The sequence below is a fragment of the Panthera uncia genome, chromosome B1, assembly GCF_023721935.1.
Source record: "Panthera uncia isolate 11264 chromosome B1, Puncia_PCG_1.0, whole genome shotgun sequence".
Classification (NCBI taxonomy): domain Eukaryota; kingdom Metazoa; phylum Chordata; class Mammalia; order Carnivora; family Felidae; genus Panthera; species Panthera uncia.
In genome coordinates this window covers 3063109-3082153 of record NC_064811.1, presented here as the reverse complement: position 1 = coordinate 3082153, position 19045 = coordinate 3063109, and the positions used below count along the sequence as shown (strand labels likewise).

The following is a 19045-nucleotide window of genomic DNA, read 5'->3' as shown; positions in this document are numbered from 1 at the left end:
ATAGACCACGCCACGTCGTCTCTGGGAGCAGAGCGAGGGACAGCTCGGGTTCGGGCTCTGCTCCGGAACAGCCAGGGGGCAGCGGATGCTTCTGTTTCACCCTGGTGCACGACGGCCACGTGGCTCTGCGCTGAGTGTTTTTGTTTTGGGGATTGTTTTTGAAGGTCTCATTACAGCTGCCGTTTCTTTGTCCTTCCCTGCTGCTTCTTTGACTTCGTGGGGAAATACGCCCGGAGGCAGAGCAGAAAGACTCAGTACCGACAGTACCTCGATTTCGTGACCGAGGTGGGGCTGGCCTGCGGGTTCCACGTCCAGGAGGACTGCCTGCGCATTCCCTCCACCAAAAGGGTGCGTCCTGACCGCCTGGGGCGTCCTCGGTGGCCTCGGTGCGGCGTTGGCCTCTGGGGGGAGGGTCCGGGGCCGTGTCGCAGAGCCACAGGGGACCCCGTGATGTTTGAAAGCCTGTGCCGATTCCGGCATCTCGGACGCTGGTGGGGGTCAGAGGGCTCGCTCCGTCCCCGCGACCCCCGCTTTGAAGGCCTTCTGGCACTGCCTTCCCCAGGCCCGTAGCAGCGCTGCAGGGAGCCCTCACCGAACCCTCATTTCCTTCCCAGAAACCTGAGTGGCCCTAGGGGACCTTCCCAGAGTGGGCGTCAGCTGGACTCGTGTGGAACGTCCTAAGCTAGTTTGTCCGAGGCTGCTCACCACCTCCGGGGTCCTCGGGTTTCCCAGTCACGGGCCGAACCTGAAGTTTGGTTCCAGGTTCAGAGCGGTTCAGTGTCTCGTTCCGCGCTTCAGTAATTCCGACGTACCTGCGATGCGATTTGCCCAGGCAGGCGCCGCCCCTGCCACAGTCTGTGACCGAAGCACACGTGCCCCCTGTGACCCTGCCAGCGGGCCAGCCCCCTGGAGAAGTCGAGGGAGGTGCCACCGTCAGCGCGTGTTTGTGTCGGTAGCTTCCTCTTACCAGACTCTGTGGCGGTCAGGCTTCTTACCGTCAGCAAAGCACAAACCCGTCATAGCCAAATCGTGAGTTTGATCGCTCGATGTGGCACAAGGGATCCAGGACAGGTTTAGGTGAACCCTCGGCCCTGGCACCGCCTGGGCGTGAACTCCGGGGCACATTGCACACTGCATCCGTGCCCTCGTCTGTCCGGGGGGGAGGGGGGCCCCTCCTGGGCTCATCTCACAGACTAGATAGAATGGTGCCTTTGTCGAAGGGCTCCGTGGTGGCCGAGAGGGGCCCACGATGGCCACAGGTACGTCATTGCTGCCGATGCTGCCACTGCTCACGTCACCGTGAGAGCGTTCTTGGGGACCCTGCTTCAGAGCCGCGATGTCCTTCTCCTAAATGCCCTCTGCCTTGGCAAACCGCCCTGCCGAGGCTGGGATCGATTCTGCCAACTGCTCGAATTCGGGTCACGCGGGTAGGTGTTTGCACTGGTCTTTCCAGTACTCGTTGCTGGAGACCACGCACCAGTCCTTAATCTCTCTGAGCCTCAGCTTTCTCGTCACCCTGTGGCTCTGGGGGCAAACACAAGGGCAGATGTCCACAGGTGGCAGCTCTTTGGTGAGGACTGGTCCTGCCCGGCACGTCAGGGAACGAGCCCCGGATCACACCTCTGGCAGGTGGCAGAGCCGGAGAGCGGTCAGGGGCGGCTCTCGTGTAATTAGATTCGCTGTCTTTCGTTGCCCCTAAGCTGGCCGTGTAGTTCGTGGCCAGGAGGAAGTCCAGAGATGCCGTGCTCAGGGCAGCGTCCTTGCCCGGGGGCTCCAGTGCGCGGCAGCCGTCATCATCCTGTGTGGACACGCAGGAAGGACAGTGCACGGCACGGACGTCCGTGCCGTGCCAAGTGCTGCCTCCCCTCTGGCAAGGTCGATAGAGGGACGTCCCGTTTTGAGAGCTCTGGGTGCCGTCCGTGTCTGCACCCGAGGGAGGGGGCGCCGGATGAAGGCTCCCACGAGCGATGTGTTCAGAACAGGCACGGCTGTGAGCTCGGTGCGCGTGCACTCGTACGCGCCTCGTAGGTCTCTGAGTGTCCGAGCCGCGAGACTCTTTGTGGGCTTTGGCTCTTGGTTTATTTGGGACGCTGGTATTGGTTTTGGCTTTTAAAGTAGGCATTTCTTTCACGATAAGCGTCTAAAATTTGAACGTAATCTGTACCGCAGAACGAGAGACGCGAATGGAAAACGTGACTTGCCGCGGGATCCTGGTAAAACACTCTGCTTTTTTCACATGCAGGTTTGTCTCATTGGGAAACGCAGAACATACCCCCCCACCGGAGAAGCCCCCATGGAGGAGCAGAGAACCCGGTACATTAATAGCAGGCGGGGCTGCCCCGTGAGCCCGCCTGGCCGGGAGCCTCCCCGTCCTCCTCCCCGGGCCGCTGTGGCACGTGCGGGTCGCCCCCACGGGCGCCAGGCCCTGGACGCCGGGGCCGCCGAGGAGGGGGCGGAGGCCCGGGCCGCCGGACTCTGGCTGTCTGGATTTCGCCCTAGAGAAAAAGCCGAGCGCGTGAGGAACTGCGCTGCCCTCCCTCGAGACTTTGTTGACCAGGTGGTTTTGCAAGTGGGACACCTGCTGTTGGACGCAGAGCGGCCGTGCGCAGCAAGTGCTCCGGGCGGGAGCTTGAAGGCCTGGAACCGAGGAGGTAGGCCCCCGGGACCCTGCCGCGTGCCTGCCGGGTTTCGGGCAGTGGCGCGGCCCTCCTTTGGGACCAACTTGGAATCCTGTGGTTGTTTGTGATTACGTATATTTTGAAGAGATATCGATAATAGGCCACCTACACACTTGTTTAGAATTTTTTTTATAGTTCCTTTTAACATAAGGGACTCCGCTCCCTCAGAGGAAGGAGCTGAGAGCAGAGTGGTAGTGTTTGGACCCATGATTAACCTTTACGGAAGTGTCCAGGCTTCTGGGTGTAGAGCCACTCATTTTCCCTCTATGGAACTTATTTAAACCAGAAGCAGGTTTCCGAATGCCAGAAAAGCGTGCTGTCCTCTTGAATATAAGGTACCGTTTTGGAGATGTTGTGGTTTGTTACCGTAGTTCTCTTTGAAATCCCCCAAATGGAAAAAATCAGACACGATAAAAGGGAGAAAATGACATCTGATTGTTCTCGAGTGGCGTTCAAGAGAAGGAGCAAAGCGTGGGTTTTGAGGATTTTTGTGAAGTTGTGACCGGGACGCTGGCGGTCGGCACCAGAGGGCGCTGTGGAGCTGGCTGGGTCCGGCGGCGCCTGAGACTTGCCTGTGAGGTTTTGGGGTCATTGGAGGAACTGGAGGAGCCCTCCCTCAGCCCGCCAGGGGGGCTGCTGCCTGGCTGGCCCCGTGGGTGGGGGGCCAGGGAGGAGGCGGCGAGCCCGGGCTCCCTCGCCCGTGACGTCCTGCCTGGTGTCTTCACCGTCCCGGCCTCCCTGGCCGTTGTGACCTTGCCACGCGGCAGCGCCCCGGAGCGCCTCCTCTGCTCTGTGGGTCGCCCCACCCTGGTGGCGTCTGATCAGAAGAGCCTCTCGAGGGATGAGGTGGCCGTCCTGGCCAGAACCCCCCACCCCACCCCACCCCACCCCACCCCACTCCCCACTCCAGCTGCTGACCGTCCGTGAACCTGCACAAGCCCTGAGGGGCCGTGGGCCGTTGTGTGGGTTGGCACCTCACTTCCCGGTGCGCCCTGCTGAGGCGGGGGCAAGCTGGGCGGGGGGGCGGGTGCTTCTGGCCAGGCCTCGAAGGGCAGGGAGCCACAGCAGGGGGGCAGGGGCCACAGAGACCCTCGGGCAAATTTCCCCTAACCCTAACCCTAACCCTAACCCTGGCCTTCGCACCCCAGGATAGTCCTGTCCTCTGCTGGGTCCTCTGGGCTTGATTGAGCTCAGGCGGCGCTGGCCTGTGCCGGGGACGGACCCTTGCCGTGAGCACCCCGGCTCTGTCCCGGGCTCCGGGCTGGACGGCAGGCGGCTCTGGTCGTCGGGCCTCGGCTCACGGGCCTGCCCGCCTGTCGGAAACACCGGCAGGGCTGGTGTGCAACCCCCCCCCCCCCCCCCCCCCCCCCCCCCCCCCGCCGCCCCTTGGGTCTCCGTGGTCTGGGGCTGGCCTGAGGTGGTCCCTCCGCCCCTGTGCCTGTCCCGTCTGCCCTGTGGGAGAACCACGCTCCGCTGAGGTTGGACGTGTGCCCTTGGCCTCTCAGCCCGAGGTGGCCCCCTCGCCTTTCGGTGCTGGAATTTAGCGACCTCTCCAGCCTGCGCCTGTGTGATGTACGGGTGGGTCAGACCCCTGGACCTGAGTGATCTCAGTCTGGGGTCTGCCCTCTGCAGGGCATGGCTGAGGGGCCACAGGGCAGGAGGGGGCGGTCCCTGCCCTCACGGTTGGGTCAAGGCGCGTGCACGTCTGAGGATGAGCAACCGGGAGGCAGCGCGGAGCAGCGCGCGTGAGCATCAGGGTCCGGGAGCGTGTGCAGGGCCGGGGCACAGGAGGGGCAGGAGGGCTGTCCCGGCCGATCCCTGCTGGCTCTTGAGTGGGTTTGAGGCGGCTGAGAGGGGCATCTTGAAGGTCGGCTGGGCTTTGGTAGGTGGAATCACAGGGCGGCCGCCTCCCCTGGGCGCCCGGGGCTGGGCCGGGCCGAGCCGGAGCGCTGCTTTTCTGTGGGGGAGGCTCCTGCAGAGTCGTTGGTGGGAGTAGGTAAGCCCCGGGGTGTCGGGCCTGGCGGGTGGGCGGCCCCCGCATCTCCGGTGGCGATGGCTGTGCCCGGGTTAAACGAAAGCCCGCGGTCCCTCCCGCCGACGTGCGCCAGGGGCTGGAGCGGACGGAACCAGAGCCGCGCGCAGGGCCAGCGGCGAGCCGGTTTCACGGCTCCTGACGGCCTTTCTGTTGGTGTCGGGGAAACCCGCTTTTCCACAGGAAGCCTCTCCTTGGCGGACGTAGCCAGCGAGCTGGACGGGGAGACCCTGCGGAGGCTGAAGCGGGAATGTGGAGGCCTGCAGACGCTGCTCAAAAACAACCATCAGGTGTTTGAAGGTAAAGGGATTGAGCCTTGAGGTTCGGGTCTTCCTTTTTTTTTTTTTTTTGCGAGTGCGGCACACGAGCGAGAGGGGCAGAGGGAGAGGGAGAGAACCTTAAGCAGGCTCCACACTCAGCGAGGAGAGCCTGACACAGGGCCCGATCGCACGACCTGAGCCAAAATCAAGTCTGACGCTTAACCGACCGAATCACCCAGGCGCCTCCCTCCCCCCGCTGCTTTTTCTATAAGTAAAGCTCACTTTAGAGGAGTCTGAGATTCCTCGGAAGGTGGGAGAAAGAGAACAGAGTTCTCTCTGCCCATGACCTGCGCCTGCCTCAGCGTCTTCCGCCCCGTGGAACATTAGCCATGCCTCTTCTCTGATTCCCTCTGGTCCCGTCGGGCACAGCCGCCCCGCCCCCAGTCCTGGCCTTACCTGGCCTGTGTGAGTGCTCACGCCTCACACAGAAGGAAGACCAAGTCCGGAAGCCTGCTGGCTCCGTGCCGCTGGAGGACTTTCTGGGTGGGGAGTTGCTAATTGCGTTGGCCTTGGGCCGCCTGCAGACTGGAAGCGTCCCGGGGTCCCAGCTGGGCCCTGGGCAGATAGAGGAGGGAGCCCCCGATTCCTGTCCACTCCCCTACTGTCACGTGTGCACTGTGCCCTTGGAGCAAGGCTGGCACTGCCCTCCTGCCCTGGGGCTCCGGGCATCCGGGACCGGCGGGAGGACGAGGGCCCAGGGCCTGCGCTCTTTCACTCGGGCAGCTGACGTCCCTGCCTCCTGGGGTCTGCAGTCTGACAGGGGGCAGGGTGGGTGGGTGGGGACACAGAACAAGCATTCACATGGGTGCTCGGGGTTAAAAGAAGTTCCCTTATTTGGAGTTTTCTTTATGTTTTAACTTATTTTTGAGAGAGAGAGAGAGAGAGTGCGAGGGGAGGGACAGAGGGAGAGGGAGACAGAGTCCGAATCAGGCTCCAGGCTCTGAGCTGTCAGCACAGAGCCCGACATGGGGCTCGAACCCGCGAGCAGTGAGATCATGACCTGAGCTAAAGCCCAACTGACTAAGCCACCCAGGTGCCCCTATTTCGAGTTTGCAAACGTACATCCATCGTCTGGATGGTCGATACCTTGTTACATTTTGTTTTGAGATCTCCTTCCTCTCTTGATCTTTATGGAAGCGTTTTAGAGCACGTCCCGGCCTGCCTGCTGTCTTACCTGCGAGCGCCTCAGCCAGTGCCTTTGAAGGTGGCGGCGTTTCGCACCACCGTAGTGCCATGGGCACGCTTGCGCAGGAGGAGTCAGGAAGGCTGTGCTCGGGAAAGGACATCTCGGCTGGGACTCGGTCAGGAGGCCCAGGAGCAGCCTTCGCGAAGGCTCTGAGTTGGGGAGGAGGAGGCTTGCGGTGTGATGACGGAGGGGTGGGGGAGGCGGCGCCGTGGGGAGGGTCTGGCCTCCGTGGCGGCAGGGGAGCGGTGACCCCGCGTGGCCGGCCCCCCGTCCAGCTGCGGCGTCGCCGGCTGTGTGCCTCTTCTGTGGCGTGTCCGGAGCCTCAAGGCCAAGTGCGGGGCCCTGTTCAGGCCCCCCCGCGGCGCAGCGTCCGGCTCCTCAGGACTTCCTACGTGGAAGCAGCTTTTGTTCTGTTTCCACCGTGAGGTGTCCCACGAAGGGCTGGTGTGGGCTCGCGCTCCTTTCTGGGAGGGGGTGTAGGGGTGCAGGGGGCTGCAGACGGCAGGTTGATGTGCAGAGTGGTGGCTCCGGGCGGAGGTGCGGGAACACGTGCTGAGGACGTGAGGGCCAGAGAAGACCAGGCCGGCAGGGGCTGCCGACGTGCCCCCGGGCCCACCTTCCCCTGCCGGGTGGGGCTCCTGGAGGGCTGCACGCGGCGTCCGCTCCCTGCCTGCCTCCTGCCTCCTGCCCGCCCCGGCCCCACCCGCTTCTGCCAGACTAACCACCCCCCCCCTCGGGCCCCCCCCCACGTGGCTCCCCGGCTTGTGTGTCTGTCACGATGCTGTTTCTTCCCCCACAAGGCTGCCTGCTTGCTCCCCGCCCCCACGTCAGGCCCTGGCCTCTCTGGTGGCATCGCCATAGTTCCGGACCATAGCCGGGCATCTTCCCTAAACTGCTGCCCGTCCGCCCCACCCAGTCCTGCCTCTCTGGGCTCCCAGAGTCTGCGTGAGCTTCTGTCACACGGCCTCCCGTATTCGGTCACCTCACTGCCTCAACTGGATAGACCGTGAGCTCCCTGTGGATGGGCCCGGCTGCTCCGTAGCCCGAGAGGCAGCTGGGAGCCCGTGTCTCAGGATGAAGAAGGGAAAGTAGCCCCGTGAGGACGGCACGCCTACCCGATCCTTCCTCGCAGGGGGTGGTGACTGGGGGCAGACTGTTGCGTCCCGGAGTCCCAGTCCGTGCGGTGCCATTGTGAGCAGAGCTCAAGGTAGGACGAGAGGAGGCCCTAGGGCCTTGTCGAGGGGGATGCGGGCAGCTGTCTGAGCCCCGGGATCTGGGCCAGTCCCCACAGCCCCACCTTTGTGCTGCTGCTGAGGAGGGTGGTCGGGTGGCGACTCGGGGCAGGTGGCCACAGCTGACGGAGGCACTTCTGTCCACTCCCAGCCTAAGGGAGTTGAGTACAGCCACCTTCTCTTCCCTGCCTGGGTGTGTGCATGCGAGAGCTCGGGTGTGTGAGGTCCCCATAGGAGAGCTGGGGTGTTCGCGCCCCCTACGTGTGCATGGGAGAGCTCGGGTGTGCGCCCCTGCAGTGCCTTTGGGTGGCCTGGTTGCCCTTGTGGAGCTAGACTGTTTTCGTTTGGGCCTGACTTTGCTTTGCTGGGGAAATGCTCACGATGGCATCGGGCCTCGTAAGCAGTGCTGGAGGCCCCATATTTGGAGTGGTTGCGAAAGCCGAGGCCCCGGGACGGGCAGCCCCACTGGGGGGTGGAGAAGCGGGGAGCGGGGCGGCCCTTCCCGAACTGGCGGTTCCTGCTCCAGCTGGGCTCTGGCCAGCGGCCTGGAATCTGCTGTTTCACGAGGCTTTTGTCAATTAAAATACTTATCGTAACCGGGAAGGGCTGCTCTCCTGTTTTTCCCAGTGCGTTGTTTTGTTTGCCTTCGTGAAATTGTACCTTTTTTTCCCCATTATAAATATGCGTGCATACCATCGCTTTCTGTGCGGTCGACGTCGGGGGGGCACGTTTATTTTTGGAAATACTTCCAAGTAGGCGGCTTCGGGGCTGAGCTCTGAGTAAACATTCTGCTTGCAGTCATGCCGAAAATATGCACTGAGGCCGGTCTTATCTCTGAGGATGTTTTATTTTATCTTACTTTCTTGAGGGTGTTTTAAGCCAGGGTGGCTAGTCTCTGGTGGTGTTTACGGGACCGAGGGGTAGGATCAACTTTGGATGCCCCCAGTTCCCCCGGCGCCGTGCGCCATGGGAGGAAGGCCTGCCGGGGGTGTCGCGGGCGTGGTACCGACTGAGTGGTCTGTGCTCACGGTGCCGACCGTGTTGAACATGTGGCCGCAGCTGAGCTCTGGGACTTGCCCCGAGTCTTGAATGTTGAGGCTGGACTGGCCACCCGAGGCGCGTGTGATCAGGGCCTGAGCACAGGGCACTGCTCCGGTAGATCGTCCACGGGGGTTTCGGGAACGGTCTGCAGCCTGTTCCCCGGAGCGTCCTGATGATGGCAGCGTCCGCTTGTCAGGAGCGGGAGGGGATGGACCAGTAAGTGGGTTCCGAGGAAGCGAAGCTTCAGGAGGAAACAAACGTCGGATAAGTGAGCTTGGGTGGAGAGCACCGTGTTCCTGGGGTTCTGTGGTGGCGTCGGGGGCGTGTTTCCACGTGGGGAATCCCGCTGGTGGTCTGACCCGTGGGCTGGCTGGAGCGTGTGTGCAGCCAGGGCCGCGAGCGCCCTCAGGGGCCCCGCACGGGCCGACCTGGGATGGGAGGGGGGTGTCAGGAGCCGCCCTGTGTCCTGGGGGTGTGCGGGAGCGTGTCGCCCTCCTGTGCCAGGGCCGATCCTCTGTCAGCAGTGCCCGCTCCTCGGGCCTTAGAAATCCTGGCTGAGAAGGGGCGGCTGGGGGGCTCAGTCGGTTGAGCGTCCGACTTCGGCTCAGGTCACGATCTCGCGGTCCGCGGGTTCGAGCCCCGCGTCGGGCTCTGGGCTGACGGCTCGGAGCCTGGAGCCTGCTTCCGGTTCTGTGTCTCCCTCTCTCTCTGCCTCTCCCCCGTTCATGCTCTGTCTCTCTCTCTGTCTCAAAAATAAATAAACGTAAAAAAAAAAAAAAAAAAAAGAAATCCTGGCTGGGCCCCCGCTTCCCCTGACCCTGCTCCAGAAATGCGGCTGGGTGCCCTCTTAACTCACCAAACCACTGTGGAGCGCCTGTCGGGAGCCAGCCTGTCCTCAGGGGAGGGACCCCTGTGGAGGCGGGGCCCACGCCCCTCCCTCTCCCCCAGGTTTCTGTTGAACACATCTGAGCCTTTGGGCCGGGCCAAGGGCTCCTTGCTTTTTGGGGTCCACACCCCGAGCATCTGGTGGGAGTCTTGCCTCCAAGGCTCCTTCGGGGCGTTTTTGGGGCCGTGGCGTTCGGCTGTGGGAGCATTCAGTGGATCCCAGTGACGTTCCCCTGACCTGAGCTCCCGGACTGATCCCAGGCATCAGCCTTGTGGGGAGCAGGCAGGAGGCCGGCTCCGAGGAGGGGGACGGTCGTGCCAGGCCCGGAGTAGGTGCCCTCGGCTGCCCGCAACGAGGAGTCCCTCCAGTGAGCCCCTCCGTGCACAGGCGCCTCTCCACAGCCCTTTCTCTGCTTTAAGGGCAGATGGTTCATGCACGGCAGTCTGTGAGGACGTGTTGCAATCACACGAGGTGATTTGAAAGCAAATCCGAGCTTTAATTTGTGCTCTCACGGTCTCATTAGCGGTTGGAGAGCCAGGTTTATTCAGTAGGCTTCTTTTATTTCTCCCCGAGCCTTTCTGTCTCCAGTGGTCTCACAGCTTCCAAGAAAACCAGGATGCAGTGAGCGGCTTTGGCCGTGTTTCTGTGGAGTTGCTGGCGTCTGGGGGAGAAAGGCCCCTTGAAAGCCCGAGTGGTGCTGACCGGCTCGGGAGGCAGCTCGGTGCGGGGCCCGGTCAGCTGCTGGGGCCTTGTCCCCCCGCGTTCCAGGCCGGCCTCTGAATCCCTGCTGACGCGGCCGCTGTCCCCCACCCGCTGTTCCCCGGCCCGCTGTTTGCGTTTGGGGGCTCTGGTTATGGGGGCACCGGCAAACCCTCCTCTTCGCCTGCCCAGAAAGGACCTTGCTTGTTTCCTCTCTCGCGCAGCGGTGAGGTTCTCCGGGACAGATGGCAGCGCAGCTCCCCAACTTCCGCTCTCACGCTCCGCCTCCTTTCCCACAGGCCCATCCTGCTGCCGTCCCCGCCGCTCGTCCCCGTGGTCACGTCCTGGGTCTTGTCAGCAGCAGACCCTCAGCTTCCCTATGCCCCTTCACCCCTGCCCCCGCTGACCCCTGCCCCCGGCGAGGAGCTCATGCCTCCTGACGGCTCCTGACCCCTGACCCTGGCCCCTGCAGGCGCCCTCGCCCTGGCATACGTCCACCTCGCGCCTTGCCTGTTCCCTCGGCCCCCTCCTCACACCTCCCTGCCGGGCTCTGCCTCCAGCGCTCCCCTGTAGGCCGCGTTGCTGGTGTCGGGCGGGGCTGCGGCCCGGCTCGCCATCTCCACGCCTGGTCTCCTCCCTGCTGGGGCGCCGCCGCCGCAGAGTCGGGCTCTGTGAGCACCGGTCCCGGTGAGCTGGTGGACTTGGAGGGTAACGCCCGGGCCGTGTCTCTCTCTCTGTCCTGAACCACAGTTCGGAGCGGGCGAGTTCACCTTCGCGACTGGAGAGAGGAGAGGCTCCGGAAGCAGCGGCAGCCGGAAGCGAGACGCAGACTGTTCTCGGAAGCTTTCAAAACCCGCCTGTGCTGGTTTTTCAGCCACCACCCCGACGGCTGCGCTCTGCCCTCGGACTGCTGCCCGTTTGCCCACGGGCCTGAGGAGCTGCGGCCGGCCCAGACCCCTAGGAGGAAGCAGGTTCTGTGAGCCTCTTCCGCCCTGCGAGTGCAGGCCTGGCGCGGGGGGCCAGGGCGCGGGGAGCGCGCCGGCTCCTCCGGGGACAGCAGGCCGAGCGGGCCGGGTTAGCGGCCCCCGGATTTCCGCCGGAGCGTGGCCTTCCGTGTCACAGACACTCACGCCGCCACCCCGTCTCGGGTCTGTGGTGCGAACGAGGTCGCCCCTAACCGTCCAGCACCTTTACCTGGGGAAGAGCGTACGGGAGTTGTTGTCGCATCTAGCTGTGGAGGTGGGGCAAGTGCCTGGCCGCCCGGCCCTCTCGGGCCCCGTCCCGGCTCGCCTGACTCCTCCTGTGTGACGGCCGGCCTGCCCCACGGAGCGCGGCCCTCCTGCCGCCCCCGGCTGCGCTGGAAATTCAGCTGCCCCGGGGGTCGGTCACCACGCTGGTATTTTGGAAAAGCTGTAGCACATTGTTGAGCAGGTTATTTTTAGTTACCGAGAACAAGAAACGGCCCTCATTTCTTTGGCTAGGTCGCTCTAGGTGACGTGAAAAAAGAACCCTAAGGAATACAAAGCGAGGCCAGAAAACAGAATTATCACAGAAAGGCAAAAACTGCCCCTGCCCTTCCTTCCCTGCTAGGTTTTCTCCCAAGTGCTGTTAGTAATTGTTTGTATTCTGGGAAAAAAAATCCAACGTGTTTGTGTTTAAAATTATTTTTGGTTTTACGTGAAAGGCCACATCGACACACACGGTCCTGCCGCTCACTTTTCGCACAGTGTACGTGTGTACCTTGGTGGCCTTTCGTCGTGTGGGTGTTCGCGGTTCGCCTGTGGCAACGACAGTAAATTTTTCCCTTTCCCTGAGCGGTGCCTCAGCTTGGTGCAGCCCGGGAAGTGCCTGGCCGGCCTGGCCAGGGGTGGGAGGAGCGTCCAATGGGCCCCGGGGGCTGCGTTGTTTCCCGCCCCCAGCCTCTCCCTGCGTGAGGTTCTTGGGTGGCCTGAGCGGCCACGGTGACGCCGCCCCCCCCCCCCCCCCCCCCCCGCCCCGGGGTCTGATGGGCTTGGCCAGTGCAGGCGGAGCCCCCTCCTGCCGCGTTGGCAGGACATGCCTGCCTGGTGTGGGAAGTCACGCCTGGCAGAGTGGAAGGAGAAAGGCCCGGGGTCCCAGCGCTGGGGCCGCAGCCTCCCCGTCTCTGGCCTCTGTCACGGAGATGAGGTGCCTTCGTCAGTGAGGCCGGTGGGTTGAGATTTCCCTTAACTCGCTGCCTGGCACGTGTGGGACGATTCCCGTCAAGACGAGCTTCCCGGCCTCCCTGCCGTGGGATCAGACCCGAAGCAGCCTCCTTTCCCTCCCCTCGACAGGACAACACCTCCTGACAGGGGGACGTGAGCCCGGGACTCCCCGCACAGGCGGGTGGCCCCAGCCGGGCCAGGGGGGCAGCTCCCGCTTTAATTACCACGTGAGGGAGCGATACCACGACAGCCACGGTTTCTGTGGTCTGTGCCTCTGTCCCCGGCCCCGGAGCTGCCAGTCCCAGAGTGGGTGAGGTGCCCTCGGGAAAATGGGCTGCCCCCCAAAGTTTTGGGACGGACGGTTCGCCCTGAAGAATCCCAAGGTTGCATTCTCCGCCACGTGTGTTCGTTGGGGTCGGGGGGTGCCCTCTCGCGGGTGCCCTGGGAGACCCCTGTCCTGAGGTGGGCGTCCAAGGGTCCTGCCAGGCCGCGTGCTGTGCTGACTCACCACACCTCGCAGACTCCCTACATGCCGCCCAGGACGGCACAGATGCCTGGGTAGGCCCGTCCCCTGGATCCAGCCTCTTGGTTCCAGCTGCCACTTCTTACTGGCTACGAGAACCACGGTGCCCCCACCCAGGCCACTAGCGGCAGGCATTACGCTCACCGTGGGGTCGCCAGGCGCACCACACGCGCGTCTGCGGGGGTATGTGGCCAGATGATTGCTGTCGGCGGCGGCCTGGGCCTGCTCCGAGGTCGCGCCAGGGGGACAGCTCAGCAGGTGCGGAACATGGGGTTTCGCGAGTGCCTCACAAGCGGTGGAGGTGAACCGGGCCGGGCGCCCAGCCCTCTACCCCGTGCGTGGCAGGCAGTCACGCCCTTAAGAGAGCAGCCTCTGCCTGGGCAGGCTCCGCCCTCGCCCCTCTCCAGAGCCCGGCTCACCCCACCTGCCACAGAGGAGGGGCGCTGGGGAACTCGGAGCCGTTAACCTAGCAATGGGGCGGTCGGGGATGGCACGGCAGCTGACCCGAGCGTCCTGAGGGCTGGGTGATGACAGCCTGGTGCTCTGGTGGGAAGGAGTCTGTCTGGTGCACTTGAGGCTGTGGGCTGTGGTCAGTGCAGGGTTGGGGGTGGGGTGGGCAGGGGAGGGGCCTCTGGTCGGGTCAGGTGGTCCATCTTCCACGTACCCCCAGCCTCTCCATCCTCCTCCACCTACCACGTGTTCCGGGTGGCAGGGGTCCACTCCCACCTTGGAGGTGACCCCCGTCCACCCTTCCCGTTGAAGACCCTTCACCCCCTCAAAGGGCACTGGAAGGCGACACTGCGTCTCTGTCCCTCTCTCCTCCTGGGGTGACCGTCCGCTGAGGGTCACCGCGCAGGGGGACCACAGCCCAGCACGGAGAGGTCGAGAGCGCCCTTTAACCTCCTCCCACTCAGCTCTGGCCGGCACCTCCCTGGGGTGCTTTTCCCGTGGGCTCCGTCCTTAGGGAAGAGGCAGCTCACGAGAAAGTACATTGGAAACGGATGAATCTTGGGGTGTCCCAGCTCCTGGCTGAGTTCTTGCAAGCATGGCCGTAGCTCAAGAAGCGGTTACCATGGCTGTTTGGAACGACCTGGGTCACCCCCCCCCCCCCCCCCACGAAGCCCTGGGTCCAGTGAGCGAGGCCAGAATTCTGGAAGGCCCCGGGTCGGGAGTGTCTGCCCCGTGAGTCTCTCGCGTCCTGTCGTGCTTGGTGCTTGATGGAGCCTGCGTGTTGTCGCGTGTAAGCCCCGCCTCCCCGTGGCACGTGGGTCACCTGGTGCCCTAGAGAGCAAACTCTGTCTCCAGAGGCTGGGCGACTTACCAGAAGTCATGGTTGGCGGCTGCCAGGGTCAGGGTTCAAACCCGGCAAGCCCTTGACTGGAGGAGACACCTGGGGTTCAGTCGGCCGGGCGTTGATTTCCGTCCCACCCCTTGGGGCCCCGGCGCTGCCCACCATCGTTGGTGCTGAAGCAGCTTTCGAGATGAGCCCGTCCCCGTAAACAGCAAGTCACCGTAATGCAACATGCTCAGTAGTTGGCATTCAGCTGGTGTGTGGATGGGCGTCCTCAGATCGTCCCCATCCGGAGATCCCTGCCCTGTGACTTCTCCAGAGTTGCAGCCAGGCAGCATCCTCGTCTCAACCTCTGGCAGAGGTCAGAGACCACTGACCTCCTCACCACCCCGCCCTGGGCCGCGGTGGCGGTGCCTCGGCACCCTTGTCTGCGGACCCCGGGATGTAGCAGCAGCACGGAGGGCAGGCGTCAGGGCCAGCCGGCTGGGCCCCAGCAGGAGCCGGACTGTGCGGCCGACACCATCCGTCAGCAGGGCGTCAAGGCCTGGGCCTGGGGGTGGTCCACCCCGTGGCTTCTCTAGTGAGGAGCGCAAGTGCGTGGCTCGGGGCCACAGAGCTGGGAGGTCAGTTAAAACCACACGGTAATCTATCCGGCCTTTGTCGCCCTGGGGGGACCTGGCTCCCAGGGCTCCTTGGGTAATTAGGAGTCTAGGGACTTTTGATCCGAAGAGGCCACAGCGGCCTTGGCGGCAGGGCTCCAGCCCCCTCTCGTTCAGGTGATTTATCCAGGTGAGGGGCAGCGGGGCTGCTCTCCGCCCCCGGAGCCATCCGCCCAGTGCGGGGAATGGGACGTTCGCTGGCTGGGACAGAGGGTGGGGGTGGGGCGCCGCAGGATGGCCGGGGCACACTCCTGGTCGGAGCTAAGAGCATTGCCCTCGCGCTCAGCAAATATCACAGAGCACGTGTGGTGGGCCGGGCGTGCTGGCACTGGGCACGCGGTGGCGCTATCCAGAACGCACAGGGAGCCCTGGCGCGTCAGCTCAGACGGGCGGTGGTGCTGGAGCAGGGCCCCATCCAGGCGGGGCCAGGCTGGATTCCAGGGAGACGGGCTGTCCTGGGCGGCTGCGCTGTGGGGGGAGAAAGGGCCGCTCGCGGAACAGGTGCGAGCCGTGGGTCGCGTTTGTAGCGCTCGCTCAGGATTTGCGGTCCGTGCCCTTCGTGTGTCAGTGTCCACCTCAGATCAGTATTGAAACCGCTTCTGGAGAAGGCAGAAGCCTCACAACCGTGTAAGTCTATTCACGTGCCTCCTGCTCTTGGGCTGTTGTCATACTGCCTTTTACTTTTCGTGAACCGAACGGCTCACTGCTCTTGCTGTCCTCGAAACAGTCTATCAACTTTTTTTTAAAAGTTCATTTATTTATTTTGAGGGAGAGAGAGCGCGAGCAAGGGTGAGGGGGGCAGAGAGAGAGGGAGAGAGAAAATCCCAAGCAGGCTCCGTGCTGTCAGCCTAGAGCCGGACGCGGGGCTCAAACTCACGACCCAGGAGATCATGACCTGAGCCGAAATCCAGCTGGACGCTTCACCGACTGAGCTACCCAGGCGCCCCTAGAGTCCGTTAACCTTTAAACGTTAAGACGAAAACATTTCGCGTTGACCCGCATACTTCCCATTTCCCGTACTCCCCTCTTGCTTCCTGTCCGTGTGAATTTCTGCCGGGTGTCACTTCCTTGCAGCCTGAAGATCTTCCTGTAGCATTTCTCGCAGTAGGCGTCTGCTGGGGATCTGACCGTCTGTCTTTTGTTTGCCTGGAAAACATCTTTATTTGGTCCTTGTGTTTGAAAGGTATTTTAGTTGCCCGTAATGTTCTGGCTCCACAATATTTCTTTTTCAGCTCTTTAAAGGTGTTGTTCCCTGTTCTGGCCTGTGTTTCTGATAAGAGGTTCATCATGGTTTTCACTGTTGTTTCCTGTATGTGATGGGCCCTCTGTCCCTGGCTGATTTTAAGAATTTTTTTTTCCATCTGTGGTTTTCAACAGTTTTGTATAATGTGTGTGAGGTGTGGTTTTCTTTATTTATCTTTCTTGGGTTTGCTGAACTGTTTAAGTCCCTGGGTTGCTGTTTTTGATCAAGTTTGGGAAAGAACAGCCAACTTTCTATACATTTTCTTTCTGTCCTTGTTCCTCTCTCTCTCTCTCTCTCTCTCTCTCGATCTCAATCTCAAAATAAATAAACATTAAAAACATTAAAATTAAAGTCCTTTTTTGCCAGCCCAACATTTGGGTCATCTATGGGTCTGTTTTTATTGACTGGTTTTTCTCTTGACCATGAATCACATTTTCCCGTTTCTCCTACGACTGGATTGTTCTGTTCTTACTGTATAACAGACGGTGTGGATGATACGTTGTAGAGATTATAAATCCTGTTATCGTCCTGTGAAGAGTGCTGAGTCAACACCCGTTTATCAGTGATCACTTTGACTTGGTGGAGGCCTGAGGCTTGGCATTAGTTTGTTAAGGCAGATCTATTTCTGGTTTGCCCTCATTCCACCCCCTGGTGTCCTGGGATGGGTCTTACTCCTAAGATGGGACTTTCGGGGGGGGGGGGTGCCTTGCAGGACTTGAATCCCACACGCTCTCCCCTCAGGCGCTCAGTGGCTGTGGGCCATGCTCAGCCGCCTTCTAGCTCCTGTCCAGAGCCTTCCTTCCCTCAGCCTGCTTCGGTGCAATTCAGGGGGCATCCAGGGTTTCAGGGGGGCTCATAGGCAGATTGTGGGGCACCTCCCTCTGTGGTCCCTTCTCTCCAGGACTGCCCCTCAGTTTCCAGTTGGTATGGCAGCCCTGAAGTCCGTCCGTGGGCTCCTCAGGGCGGCGAGACGGCGTCTTTCTGCCTGATCTCTACCCGCGCGCACTGTGCGGCCCGGGCAGTGTCCTCCCCTTCTGTTAGGGATAGACCTTCCAGTTACACCTGGTTCTGACCCGTCTCCGGTACCCGGGAGCACTTGTTCTTTGTATCGCAGTTTATAGTTGTCAGCAGAAGAGTCTGCCCCGCGTAGACTAACTCCACGATCGCTGCCGTCCAGGGCCCTGGGCTGTGAGCTGAGAAGGAAACGATTACGCAGGTGACCTCCCGTTCTGATGGCCAGCTTCCAGAGCGTGATGCCTGGCAGTCATCCTTGGACCCCTGGGTGAAGTCCACCCTCCTTCCTCTGTGGGGCCCTCCACACCAGGCCAGCCCTCGAGCTCAGCGCCCCCCTCGGTCCTGCCCTTCAGGACTCTAGCCTGGACAGCTCCTTCCTCCCCCGACGAACTCTCTAGACCTGCTCCGCCCAACGGGACTTTCTGCAACAATGGGGTTTGCCCCAGACCTGCACTGTCTGGCGTGGTGGCCCCTGGCCACTAGCCATTTGAAATGTGGCCCTTGTGACTGAGGAACCAAACTTCTGGCTTCATGCAGTTGTAGTCCAAGTTGAAATAGCTGCACATGGCTGGTGGCTAGTGCCCTGGACAGGGAGCTCCAGACCTTTGTTCCTCCGAATGTGGTCTGACACGCAGGGTCGGCCTTGCCTGGGAGTGTGCGGGAAGTGCGGAATTGCGGGGTCACCGCAGACCCGCGGGCAGAAACCTGGGGCGGGGCCAGCAGGCTCAGCGGCTGCGATTTACTTGCTGTCCAGCTGGTGTGTGTGGCCGAGATGCTGCGCCTCTGGGCCTGTGCACCTGCTCTTCCCTCTTCTCTGCTTGGCAAGTTCCTGCCCTTCAAAACCCAGAGGAATCCAGCCCCCAGGGAAGCTCCCCCGCTCGGCCCCCTTGCCGAACTCCTCACGCCGGCCGTGGTCCTCTCCTCGTCTCCAGTCCCCGGCCGGGGGCGGCCCCTTTCTGGCGCTCAGGACTATCCGGTAGAACTCAGGCACCGGCAGTGCCTACGCCACCCGCCCACGATTTCTGCCCCAGGACTTTGCTTTGTAGCCGGTGTTTTAAGCTTTGGAAATTCTTGGGGTAGTCAGTAGGGCTTAATTCTTGGGCAAATTTCCTTTCAAGAGCCCTCCCCCCCCCCTTTTTTTTTTTTGTTCATCCTTTGAATGAAAATACCGGTTTCTTGTTTAATAGAAAGAGTAAAGAAATGCAGACGTTGGTCTGCACGACGAGGAGATACCTCAGGGAGAACTGGTCGGATTCCTCCATAACAGCTGGGGGTTCTGAGCCGGGGGTGATGGAGGCCCCGTGGCTGTGTGTGCGGGTGGGGGTGGGGCGAGGCCTTTCGGGGGGCCAGGGGTCCCACACACCCCGACGCCCATGCTCTGAAGCACGTCCTCCGGCCTCCGTGGACACCCACGCGTCCTTTCCACCGTCCGGTGGGGTCCGCCCCCTGGGCCCTGCTCCACCCCAGCCAGCGCCCGGCCCAGCCTTCCCCTGAGCTCTGTGCTGGCAGCTTCTGCCTGCGGAGAAGTCCCGGCCATTCTGTCCCTGTGTGACACCCTAGCCAGGATGCAGGTGACAAACTGCTTTTCACGGAGCGCGTGGGAGCCCGGACTGCCTGTCGGGTCCTCAGGATGTGAGCGGCAGGTAGCTTTTCGCGGTTCCCTCTTTTGCAAGGGCTGCTAGGAAGCTCAGAAGCAAGTTGCATTCAGGTCTCTGGGACATGGTGCTTTGCATCTCTGGCAAACTTCTCTGTCCTCTTCACCTCTGGGAGTGCAGGAAGGGAGACAGGAAGAGTCTGTTTTTCTGCTCCTTTGCCACGGGAAGCAGGACTGTGCAGACGGCACCAGGTAACGTATCGATCTTCCCTGGCTGATGAGGTCGAGTCCTCCGCACACACCCACACGTACTGGGCACCCTCAGTGTGCTGGGGCCCCTGCCCCTTTCTGAGCCCCTCCTCTCCAGGTCCCTCTGGCTGTGGGGTGCAGAGAGCACCCACCACCCTCCCCCCGCCCCCCCACCAGGCAGTAGGCGTCTCAGGGAGGATGCTGGGCCTGCCAGC

General features: G+C 62.2%; 1 protein-coding gene across 2 annotated transcripts in view; it reads left to right on the top strand.

The window, feature by feature from the left end:
• TRMT44 (tRNA methyltransferase 44 homolog) overlaps window positions 1–12035 on the top strand; it is a 30390-nt gene extending 18355 nt beyond the window's left edge. Inside the window, exons 8-11 of one of the 2 annotated variants that reach the window (XM_049630226.1) lie at window positions 165–348; window positions 2243–2651; window positions 4894–5010; window positions 10825–12035. In XM_049630226.1, coding sequence (XP_049486183.1) covers window positions 165–348; window positions 2243–2651; window positions 4894–5010; window positions 10825–11054 — 940 coding nt within the window. In that variant the 3' untranslated portion in view covers window positions 11055–12035. The remainder of the gene's footprint in view (window positions 1–164; window positions 349–2242; window positions 2652–4893; window positions 5011–10824) is intronic. The other variant, XM_049630228.1, reaches the window with a different exon arrangement.
• The last annotated feature ends 7010 nt before the right edge of the window (window positions 12036–19045 follow it).